At 41.4% G+C, this 12,499-nt stretch overlaps 1 protein-coding gene across 3 annotated transcripts in view; it reads left to right on the top strand.

The window, feature by feature from the left end:
- Positions 1-12,499, top strand: part of C2CD2 (C2 calcium dependent domain containing 2) — a 45,625-nt gene that overhangs the window by 26,299 nt on the left and 6,827 nt on the right. The window contains exons 8-14 of one of the 3 annotated variants that reach the window (XM_069872302.1): positions 112-173; positions 2,555-2,694; positions 2,967-3,138; positions 3,959-4,072; positions 6,449-6,576; positions 7,666-7,978; positions 10,544-10,580. In XM_069872302.1, the coding sequence (XP_069728403.1) occupies positions 112-173; positions 2,555-2,694; positions 2,967-3,138; positions 3,959-4,072; positions 6,449-6,576; positions 7,666-7,978; positions 10,544-10,569 (955 nt within the window). In that variant the 3' untranslated portion in view covers positions 10,570-10,580. The remainder of the gene's footprint in view (positions 1-111; positions 174-2,554; positions 2,695-2,966; positions 3,139-3,958; positions 4,073-6,448; positions 6,577-7,665; positions 7,979-10,543; positions 10,581-12,499) is intronic. The other 2 variants (XM_069872293.1, XM_069872283.1) reach the window with 2 other exon arrangements.

The following is a 12,499-nucleotide window of genomic DNA, read 5'->3' as shown; positions in this document are numbered from 1 at the left end:
GACCAAGAAAAGTTAGTGTGTTGGCAACCAGAATGGGAAAGGGGAAATCCTAAGTGGGACAGAAAACTTGCTCCTTGGTGAAGACCTAACAAAGTTTCATTCCCTTCACAGTGAACTAAGTGCCAAATCAAAAGCATTGCAGCTGCAAATAGTGGAAGATGGAAAGTTGGATAGTAAGTATTAAAACGGAATTATTTTGCATGATCAGCTCGTAACTGTTGTTAAATGTTGACATAGATCCTCTTTTAGTTCTACACAGCTATATAGCCATACAAGAAACTCAGATTTGTGAACCTGTGTTGAAGTGTAGATGTCTGATGCTGACTTGTGCTGATATTGCAATCAGGTATGCCTCAGGCATGTCTCGAGGCAGCCCTGGGAGGGGAAGAAAAGCTGTGGAAGGGAGACCAGCAGAAAATAGCCAGCCAAATTTGTATGAAATGGACAGCTTGGGGGAAATCTATAATTTAAGTTTGTGGTTTTAAACTCTGTAAGCCTGCCCTTCAATTTATGCTCTAGAAGCACGGAGAAGCACTGAGTTCTTGGGCAACAGTGATTGTCTTGAGTTAAGCACTGTCTATGTATTGTACATATGTCTATATACTTTTATCAGTAATCATGGACAGAAGAGAGAATACACTATTCATATGTCTCTGTCCTCCTCAAAGTAAAGGTTACAGAGAAGCCTTGGGTTTTTTCAAAGACTGTCAACATCCTATTTCTTGCATCTGCTGATAGCCTTATTTTTCAGCCTTCTAGACAGATCCACTGTTAGCAATTTTGGTTTCAATTTAGGCTTGCCCGGGGTTTTTGTGACTGAAGGTGAATCATGGGTGTTAATCCTAGATCCTTGCTTTTCAAGCCTCGGAGGCTGCGTAGCAATTATCAGACATAGAACACACTAATTCTGGTTATGCTGGATTACGTATAAACCATGGGGGCTGGAACATTTTTACTACTTGGTTCTGGTGTTGCAGTTTGCAGTTAGCCTTCAGTGGCAAGAAGACCCCTCCACTGAACTGTTCTATTTGGTTTATTTGAAAAAGCAAAACTTTTTAGCTGGGGTAAGAGGTGGGTGGGTGCAGAGACCAGAGAGCATCTTGAAGTGTTTGCATGAGGTCTGTGAGCTTGCTCCAAGTATTTCGTTACTTGGGTTTTATTGAAATGATGACACAGCATCATACATTCTTCTCTTATACAATGCATGTTCTTCTGCTGGTACAGAGTTTTGCTGTAGCTAGAAATAGTAACTGCATTTCTCCTGTTGGATCCATTTGCTTTTACCTTTTTGTGTCAGGTTTCAGGTGTAAAACAAATAAAAAACAAGTGATACTTTTTGACACTCAGCTGTTTCTCTGTGTTTTAGTACTGTCAGTTATACTCAACTTATTTCAGGAAAAAAATACGAGGATTGGCCAAGGCTTTTGATACCTGGTGATTTAAAAAAAAAAACAATGTGCTTTTACTCATGATGTCTTGTGGGAGTGAATGAAGGCTTGGCCAGTAATTTATTAGGTAATCATATTTTATCTAAGCCACGGTTAATAAGTAATATAGCCAAGTGGACTGTGATTTTTTGATTAGGAGTACTGTATTTACTTTTGTTTTAAATAATCTAGATATACGGTAACTTGAATATGATCTGTGATTACTTGAGGGACTGGGAAGTCAAATATAGGCAAATGCTTTAAAAAATTCTCTGATACGGATGCTGATTTTAATTTTTAACAAAAAAAAATGGGATCTATATACAGTCAGCAAATGTATATTGTTTCTGGCATGAAATTTAGTCTTGCCTATACCTGTGCATTTTTGGTAGTAGGGCTTTCAAGCAATACTGGCAACATGCCGTAGTATCCTACTGAGAGTGTAACCACCAGCCTGTTTTCTTGAAGAAAAAAGCACTAATTGATTGCACTTTCAGTCATCTTTCTTTGCCTTCTATACCATCTTAGCTGTTTTCCCAGAAATTTGAATAGAAAATTCAAAGTAGAATCCTACTAGTAAGGAGACAGCTGAGTAATGTGAACATAATATAGATCTCTATTTGTCTTTGAACTCCACATAAAAATAGGATTTTGTGCCTGAAGTCACGCAGTAATTTTACAGGTAGTTTGTTCCAGTCTAATATAGCTAATAAAGTAAGGGCAGGGAAAAGAGAACTGCTGAACTTGTGCTAAGAATAATGTTAAGAAAAAGTACTATTGATGATGCACCAGTATACTACCAGTATACTAAAAATTCAGAGTATTCTCTGAAATGAAACATTAGATATTTTCTTTTCCCCCATACAGCCTACATGTGTAGGAAAAACAGTGGCCAGAAATAGTGGCAAATAAATAATGCTTCATGCCTCCACTCTTCCCTGTTGCACAGTATTAGGCCAGGCTGAGAAATAGTCTAAAATGGAAAGCAAGCTGTGAGCACTGCCATGTTTCTACCCTCTGGTGCAATTAACTGCCTGTGTTCTGCCTCCTCCTTTCCCATCTTTTCACCCCTAAAGGTACTGATAGCTTGGATGTGTGCTGATTTTTGTTGATTTTATTTCTTCTAGGACCTTTGTCTGCAAAAGTGACCGTACCTCTAGACTTGTTCCGGAAACAACCTTCTGGCCAGCAAAACTTTGCGCTGAACAGCAGGGCCAGTGAGAACAGCTCAGAGCTGGGTCCTAGACTGGGATCCATTAGTGCAGAGGTACCTACTGCATTTGGGTGGTTTTAGAGTGGATCTTTTACTTTGGGAAGTACTCGTGAATGTTCATCATGCTTACAGTGTGGTGCCATTTGTGGCTGAGTTAGAGCAGCACATTCACTTGGTATTTGTATAACACTTCACCTGGTATTTGTGTCATCAAAAGAACTTGGCACTTGAACGTTAGTAAAAACTTTAAAGGAGTAGTAGGTAAATAATGTCAGTTTCTTTCTTGCTTGATTGTGCTTCTAAGGTGACGGGTTTTGTGTTCCTAGTTCTCTTTTATAGAACCCAGTGAATTAAAGACATGGCAAACATCTTCTCCAGTGCCAGCCGCTAAGATAGAAAAGGATCGCACTGTGATGCCCTGTGGGACTGTGGTCACTACTGTAACTGCTGTGAAAACCAAACCTCGTCTAGAAGGGAGATCATCTCCACTGAGCACAGGTGAGGAAGTCCACTTCATTGTGTTCACTCCTAGGGTCATCTGTGGGGATCAGGAGAACTTGGGGGGACAGGATATAAGGAAAGGACCAGGAGAAGTTGGAGGGAGCAGGGTGTAAGGAAAGGTGCTGTTGTCCAGATTTGTCAGATGTCTTGGGGAGATAACATTGTTTGTATTATTAGGGATCAGGTTTTTAATTTTCATGAAACGTTGTTCTTACAGAGAAGTTGTTAATGCAGTTGTTAATGCTCTTCTGTATTACTACTCTACCATGTAGATCTTCATGGTAGAGTAGTAATACAGAAGAGCTTGGTTTTGGTGGATGATTTTCCATATGATGAAACTGTCAGATTCTTATAGTGTTTGCTGATGATAAACCTTCTCATGCCTTCTAACTTTGATCTGTATTATAGCATCTAATGAGGATTGGTGTCTTGTTGTCACAAAGTGTTTTTTCAGCACATCTTTCAGGTGGTAGATTCTCTGATTCTTATTGGGATAAATATGAAAGTAAAACATCTAAACAGTCTTTATGTAGAGTCTCACAAAGATCTGCATTCTTTTAAGTTGTTAAAGCAGGTCTTCTACTTAAGCAGATGTTCTCTAGCCTATTACAGAAGCATGTTTAAAACCAATAAATTCCTACACTTCACAGTTCTTTTGGGGTCAGCTTAACATGGAACATACTTTGAGAATCTTTATTAAACAACTTTCTCAGACACTTATCCTTTGAACAGGCCTTAATGTTGGTATAATAAATTCTTAATAATTTCATAATAAATGTCTTGAATAGTTTAAATAATGAAAAAACTTGGTCCTCAGATTCTCCTACGAAAACTCCAGTTAAAGTAAAGGTGATTGAAAAGGATTTCTCTGTTCAAGCTATCCATTCTCATGGTGCTCCAGTCAGCAAAACTTTATCGTCTTCAGATACAGGTAATAGAAATGTTCTGCTAATGAGAATGCATCTGTCTCTGCTGCACATGGGATTAATGTAATCCTGTTAAAATAAGAGCAAACCCATATGGCTACTGCCTTTCAACAGGCACTGAAGTGTTTATGTTAGCAAGTACTGTGGTTAGGGATATAGCAGTCTTTCAGAATAAATATGTTTTTAATCAGTGATTCAAATTACTCCTTCTGAATAAATGGCAGTGAGCTCCGGTTTGGAGAGGGGAGGTGACTGCAGAAAAGCCAGGCTGTCATTTCTCTTACTTTAGAACGAAAGATTCCTCCTTCATAAAGGCATGGGGGGCACTGCACAAAAGGAAAACCCTGTGAAACTTATCTCTAACACCATTGTGAAATGCCTCCTGTCTGAAGGGAAGGCATGAGGCTGGACTAATGTAAGGAAGACTGAATTCTCTTTGTAGCCTTGCCACAGGACTTTTTTGTGCTAATGCAAATACACGGTGTTGCTGTGCCTTTGTCCACCTTCCTAAGTCACCTGGCATACAACTGAAGTGCCTTCAGAGTGTCAGATGGCATTGATAATAAATTTAACTATAAATTCACTCTGACTGTATTAAACCTGATTTTGTCTCCGGGGCATTTTATCTTTTGAGTTGCAACTCAGTCTTCAGCATATTTTTCAGTCCTTTGTGTGGTCACCGCTTGATCTTTCTGTAGATCTGTAGGGAACAGTAATAAAAGATGTGACCCAGTGTAGCTGCATGGATGTTCAGTTTTCTTTGTACAGATTTGAGTGGAAATGGGACAATCCGGAGATGACCTAGATTGCTCCTGGCATAGTCAGCAGGCTTGCTGGGAGATAGAAATGTGTTGGCCAAAAGAGAAATCAGGGGAAGAGTAAGAACCAATAACTGTGAACAGCTGTAACAGCAATTGAGTCTTTTCCTGCCTAGAGGCTAAGTACGCTGATACCATGAAGCAGCATGGTGTTACTGAGCTAGTCTGGGAGATGTTAAGATAGTGCTAGACTGCTGAGTGGATTCTCATAATAGTTTATTAAAGATACAAAGCACTTACAGGAAAACTTATCTGGAGACAGTTTAGAGCGCATTGACATGGACAAGTTTTTACGGGAATGCCAGGGGTTTTCTGTTAAATGTTTATAGAATACAGCAGGAAGAACTAATTATTAGAATGAAAGTTTAAGCTAAATGAAAGGAATACAAAGAAGCCTTTGATATAGCAGTAACTGAGGTAGTAGTTATTACAAATATCATGCCAAAATAGCAACAAGCACTATGGAAAAGAAGCTGTGGCCATGCTATAGCTCTGAGCAGTGACAACAGTAAGAATTAGCAAGTGCCACTGATACTGTCCTGGATGCTCTCAGCTGTCACTGGGAGCTTTGCAGTGGCTGGGAAGTTGAAAAAGTAGAGATTTATAATGAGTGTTTAGACCTGTGTGGGCAAGCATACCCCTTATGCACACATACTCTTTCTTTCCAAAAGTTTCCAAGGTATTTGGTGCAGCATAATTATTCAGGCCTCATTTTCTATTGCATTACTGTCGCAGTAACAAAAGACACTCCTCAGTTTAATTAACACTGGTGCTAGTCCTGCCTGTGTTCTTCTATTGCTAAATGGAGAGTCCATCTCAGACAATTAAATATGGGGATTTTTGTCATGTTAACTTTCTTAGCCTTGTTTGTTCCTAAGCTTGATGAATTTGATTACTGTGTTATTTGCTGTACCTGAAGTACTTGCATACCATATGCCAGAAATGGCCTTGCTTAAAAAGTAGCTTGTGGCTGTCACTAAGGAAAATTTTATAAAGAAGGTTTTGTATCCCTGTGCAATGGTTGGAAGGGAGAAGGGAGTGCACATCACAGGCTTCGGAGGGAGCAGATGAAAAGCAGAGGGGCTGCCACTTTGCGTTCCCTATCTTGTCAAAGTGCCCTAGCAGATCCGGAAATGCTGAAGAAAGATGTTTAGAAAAAGAGCAAAACAGCTACCTGGAGAAGCAGTAACACATGCCGGCTTTGTATTGTGTTAGCCCTGTGCCTCTTCATGACTGTGATACCTCCCACTGCTTCTGGATTACAGTCACCGCAGTGTAGCAATGCGTTGAAGTAACTGGATGTTTTGTCTAGGCTTAAAAAAACTTCCTGTGTGCTCAGGGCAAGGGCTTGTAAGTGCAACTTATGTAGCTTTACTCAAAAGAAGGGGTAACAGAAGGGAAAGACAAGACCTGGGTAGGGAATTGGGAGATGTTTTGATGTGCCTGGTATTTATACCATTTCTGCTAAGTTCTTTGAATTTTAAGTTGAGACCAAACTCTGCCTCTCTGCTCTGTTTTTTCTTGTTTTTCTTTCTTCCCTCTGAAATAATGCTTTCTTTTCAGAACTGCTGGTACTGAATGGCACTGATCCTGTTGCAGAAGCAGCCATTCGGCAGTTAAGTGAGTCTGCAAAGCAGAAACTGAAGTCTCCTAGAAAGAAAAGCACCATTATCATATCAGGAGTGTCCAAGGTATAGCAGAAAACAACACTTATGCTTAATGCTTAGTAAAGTCTTTGCTCCGCAGAGCGTGGTGTTAATGTGAGTTCTGCTGTCTCCCATTCAGCTGTCTCTGCAGGATCTAGGTCTGTGTACCACTTTATTTCAGTAACTGATTTAAGTTAAGCCAAGTCAGGGTGGGTTTGTTAGGGAGAGTGTTGCGTTTTGATAGATTTCACAGTCTGATTAAAAATTGGTGTCCTTGACTGGGAGTGGTGTGATTAGGGATTTGGGGAAAACAGTTAAGGTGAGAACAGAGGATAATTTATCTTTCTTTGTGTTTCAATCATGGAGGGAAGATGCGCAGCCAGAAAAAAAATGAAAGATTTTTCTATTTTTTTCGAAGTTGTTAAAACCCTCTGAAGAACCTCCTAGTCCTCTGGGCTCTGTTCCAGATAGAGGATGAACAGAAGACACTTTCTCACATAACATTCCTCCAGACTTTCTTCATCCACAGCCTTGGTCTCCCATCTGATGCTCAGTGCCTGCTTGTAGTCCTTTCCCTGCAGGCTGCTATATGAGCATTTGCTGTCAAGTCTCGTTGTTATGCACGGGACCCTTAAAGAGCTCTAAATGAAAGCTACATCTGTGGACATGGATCCCCTTATTATCACTGTGCCGTGATGGAGAGGGAAATGAGGATCAGCTGCCACAGTGCCTGATATATCTGCTTGGGAAGTGGAGGCACTGGGTCTGCATGGTTTTGTGTTTAGCTGATAGAGCTAACAAGAAGTCCTTCTTCAGTATGAAATGCTTTGCTTTTTATTTTCTTAAAAGGACCAAAAGATTGTCTATGCATGCTGATTCTTCATTACAGCAGCACATATAGGAAAGAGTCCTATTATTCTCAGTGGGTCCAGGATAGGCTTTAACAACATGATTAAAACTTGGCTATATGCTCCTCTCCTTTGGTAGAGCTAAGGAAGCTTCTAGTGGCTTTCTGATAACCCTGAACAATATAAGTAAAAGTGTAAAGAAGAGCAAAGAACAGAACTTTTGCAGGGAGGCTTTTTTTCCAGCAGAGTGGTTTGTGTCACTGTTGTCTTTGTTTTCACCGGGCAGACCTCTTTATCTCAGGACAGTGAAGCTGCACTGATGATGGACTATGCTGCAGCCATGGATAGCTCCTGCAAAGAAGCAGATCCACGAACTGTGGAGGAAGCTGTTGCAAAAGTCACCTCTGATGAAAAGCTATCATTAGGTGCTTCAGAAATAGTACCTGATACTGACCCACAACGAAATGCCCATAAAGCCTGGGGTTTGGAGGATGGGAGCCAGCAATGGGACACTAACATGCTCTTAGATCAGACCTGTGAAGAAATATCTGGGAGCTCATTAAGTGTTTCAGAAACGGGGAGCATGAAAAAATCTAAAGGTATGTGATCTTTACCTCTTTTGCTTTTGTAAATGGCTGCTTCCTCTGTGTAATTAGCAGCATCATGTGACACTAGTAGTTAATCCTTTCTTACTGATTTTGTTCTTAAACTCCTTGTGATTGTGGTGTTTGTTGAAGCTTGTCTTACTAGCAGCCACAGAGTGCAGTCTTCTGTCTCTCTGAGGCAAGTTAGACTCTCTTACACTCCTCTCCATCAGGAAACAGAAGGCCTCATGAATAGAGTAGAATAGAATAGAATACAATATTTCAGTTGGATGGGACCTACAACAATTGTCTAGTCTAGCTGCCTGACCACTTCAGGTCTGACCAAGAGTTAAAGCCTGTTATTAAGGGCATTGTCCAAACACTGACCGGCTTGTGTCATCAACCACCTCTCTAGGGCATCTGGTCCAGTGTTTGAGCACCCTCTTGGTAAAAAAATACTTCCTAATGTCCAGTCTGAACTTCCCCTGGTACAGCTTTGAATTGTTCCCACATGTCCTGTCACTGGGTATCAGGGAGAAGAGCTCAGCCCCTCCTTCTCCACTTTGTCTCTTCAAGGAGTTGTATGGAACAATGAGGCTGCCCCCTCAGCCTCCTTTTCTCCAAACTACACAGGCCCAAAGTCATTAGCTGCTCCTCAAATGGCATTTCACCAGCTTTGTTGCCCTCCTCTGGATGCATTCAAGGACCTTCACATCTCTCTTAAACTGTGCAGCCTAGAACTGCACACAGTACTCCAAGTGAAGCCACACGAGTACTGAATACAGTGAGATAATCGCCTCTCTTGACCAGTTGATTGTACTGTGATGCACCACAGGATGCTGTTTGCTGGGACCCTCTGCTGACTCCTAGTGAACCTGCTGTTGACTAACGCCCCCAGATCCTTTTCTGCAGGGCTGCTCTCCCACCACTCCTCTCCTAATTTATACTTGTGCCCAGCATTACTCCATCCTAGATGCAGAATCCAGCATTTTGACTTCTTACATTTCATCCCATTAATCACTTCCCAGTGTTGAAGGACAGCTCACTAAGCCCAACTCAGTTATCTGGGAGAGAAATTACTAGGCACATTGTCAATTCCTCAATGAAAGCCACGTTCTTGTAATCAAGGACTTGTGCTATGTTAGCAGCCCCATTACTAACATGAAAATGTCAGGGTTCTGCTGTTGCTTTCTGGTAGGTTCCTTCTCCTCCTTCACCTCTCTGAGCGTGACTCCCCTGCTTTTACTAAAGCTTGTGTTCAGGAAGCACCACAGCTAAATCAAGAGTACACTTTTTCTTAACTGCTTTGTGAACAGTTTCTCCTTTTTCACTGGTGTCATTAATACTTAGTTTGCTAAAAAAAATGGAATAAAAGATAACTTAATAAGATAAGAAGGGGTCAGATAATTTTGTTTATGTAGTTGCTCACCGGGATAGCTGCAGTTTGGAAATGTTTTGGGATTCTTTGTGTTTCCATTATAAATGTATTAACCTCTGTCTCTGTGGCACTGGTTCGTGGCTAAATGGTAAACACAGGGGCTGTTGGGTAGTCTGACACAAGAGCCAGTGCAGTGGACTGTGGCCCTGTGAGCAGGCAGCACACCAGTCTCATGGGCTGCACATTGAAGTTGCAAAAAATGTTGTGTTTCTTGGCCGCATCCATCCCTCTTCTGCTTTATTATTTTCTATTTCCTTACCCAGAGTCACTGTAAAATGGCTTACTACAAAGCCTGAGTATTTTATACTAGATATTACTAGATGATCATAATCCCCCCTCAAGGCATACGCTGCACCTCTTTGTGAAGGTTCTCCCATAGACCATTGAGGTTTCCTGCCTTTCTCACAGCTGTATTGCTCCACCTGATAGATCAGGATGATACAGGAACAATCAATTTGACTTAGATGGTCAGGCATTGCAAAGTTTTGGGTGGGGTAAGGCAGTAGTCGTGAAGGGATTTGTCTCATTCAGAGCCCGGAAGAGTGTAGGAAGCTGATTGAGATTTTGCAAAACCTCTGGACTCTTTTAACCTGTTAGTCTAAAACAAGCAAGTGGGAGTTTGCTTGTGAGCTGTTGTCTAGTTTTTTTATTAAGCCTGTACAGCATGTTGCAAGGAGATCAGGCTTCTAAAGATCCTGTGTAGTATAGGATTGCTAAAAAGGGCAAAGTATCTCTAATATTTGAAAGAGTTGTCTCATTTTGAAAAAAATAGTAAAAAAACCCCACTCTCAAATACCTTTCTTCATACACAGATCTCTTTGTGGAAGTCTTGAATCTATACTTTGTCACAGCCGAGTACCTTTTATGGAGTGAGACAGGGAAACTTTTCAACTCCCCTGCCTTCAGTTAGCTTTGAATAGTTCAAGCTTTCTGTTTTGTCAAAGGCTTTCCCTTAAAAAAAATACCGCAGGAACAAACACAGCAAAAAACACAAGCAAAACCTCTTCTGCTTAAAAAAGCCTTGTGTATATATTAATGTTTTAAAGTTAGCACTGTCTTTTTTTTATTTTACTGTTGTGTATTTTTGGTTTTTTACCCTTCTGACTTCCTCTTTCTTACCCGTTCCCTTTTATAAACTTAAGAGGACTACTATGCCAACCAGAATTAATTACCTACACAGTAAGTTATTTTGCCTTACTTTTTAAGAAAATGTAGCTTTACAGTGATTCTACCATTGTAAAAAACTGAAGCAAAACATCGTTTGGCACTTGTTTTCTTCCTCCCTCATCCATTTCTTTCCTCCCTCCAAAATTACCTTCCCATGCTCGGGTGTCTTAGCAGACTAGTCTGCTCTAACAAGTCATTCTGCTGGTGGACACACTGTCCAGGTGGGTCACACGGAATGGACAGTAAGGAAGGCTTGAAGGGATGCTCTACATTCCTGATCTCTCTCCATCACACCCATTCCTGTAGTGTCTAGTTATTGATGAAACATCTGCTCATGCAAACCATGTGTGACTCCATAACTGGATATACATACACAGAAAGCTTATTTTAAAACCTGCTGCTTACAGTCTTCTAGATCTCTTTTCCAGACTAACTTGTAGAGCTATCAGCAATTACAAAACCACCTGGATAAAAACTTGTTTTGGAAGTTGGGAAGGAATGGAAAGAAGTGATCTCTATTCATGTCCTTGTAGCTGTGGAAGGAAATCCTCCTTCATTAACAAAAAAATGAATTTAGAAGTGATCCTAGCCCCACAAGCGTTTTGAGAACACTCAAAACTAACACAGAGGAGCCTGTGAAGACCAGTCAGCGCTCTTGACATGGTCTCTGCTTATCTCCTGGTGTTAGGGGCAGAGCTGGCATATGGATCTTGTGGAACTTGAGAAGTAAGCATGCAAACAGCACGAGCATCGCCAGGCTTGTGATTTTCCCTACCCTGTCTCCTTAGCAGGGGTGCATGCTTCCACAACAGCTGGAGCCACTGTCAGGCAGCACGTACCAAACTGGCTAGAGACTGATGGGTGGCAGCGGAGACGTGTCAAGCTTCCAGGCAGCAATGACCTCAGTACCTTAGAAAACACAAGGAGTTTTCATGTTGCGGGGGGCTGCTGCTTGTGCTGAGCCTGTACTGTTCTCAGGGAAGTGCTGCCTGCAGTTTTTCAGCTGCAGCAAATTAACCGCAGGACACCAGCACAATTTTTGCAGCATTCTTGGTTGGGTTCTATCTCCTAGTATGGGAGATCAGTCTGAAGAGATAGTACTAAATAGCTGCTTATGGATAAACACTTCTGTTGGCACAGCTTCAGCTGCAGCTGCCAAGACTGCTGGGCAGAACAGCTGACTGCTAAAACAAAAGCCGCACAGCAGCAAGACCTCGTCAGTAACCTCGGCCTTTGCATATTAACAACTGTCAGTATCATTGGGTTGAACGCTGTTTCTTTTACACTGTTGACAACGGCTTCAAGTGGTACTGCCTTGCCAAAAAAATCAATCGGAGGGTGATGGCAGAGCAGTCAAGATTCAAATCCATGAGTTATAGTTGCTTTCAGCTGACTTCTGCTTCTACCCTATAAGAAAGGGTGAGAAGCAGTGCCCTGTGAGAAAGGTCTCAGCAGCAGCATGACAAAACATGCTAGAATATCCTTCCAGATGCTGAGTGCTGAGTCCTGAAAATACAAAGTAATGATCCCAAGCACATGTTTATAACTGCTGCGATATGAACAACAAAGTGTCTGGCTGTGTACAGCAGAGCTGCCATGAAATACCTCTTCTGCAGCTGTTGCTGTGCAAAATGACACGCAGCCTGTGTCAAGTCCTTGGGGGACAAACATGCAATTCTAGCTATTGTACAGTATCACATGAAAGGTGATTATGGTTGGACTCCATGATCCGGTGGGTCTTTTCCAACCTGGTGATTCTATGATAGAATTGGTTTATGTATTGCTTTTTGTCTCCATTTGTAATGGGAGGAAAAGCAGAATCAAGACCGTGCAGTGACAGGAATTAATAGCTGAACCAAGAAAAATGAAAAAAAACTGCTGTTGTTGTGGGAATGAGGTGTAGAAGCTTTGCCAGGGAGAAGATTGTCCTC

This window comes from Phaenicophaeus curvirostris, chromosome 1, assembly GCF_032191515.1.
Source record: "Phaenicophaeus curvirostris isolate KB17595 chromosome 1, BPBGC_Pcur_1.0, whole genome shotgun sequence".
NCBI lineage: Eukaryota > Metazoa > Chordata > Aves > Cuculiformes > Cuculidae > Phaenicophaeus > Phaenicophaeus curvirostris.
This window is presented reverse-complemented; position numbering and strand designations above follow the sequence as displayed.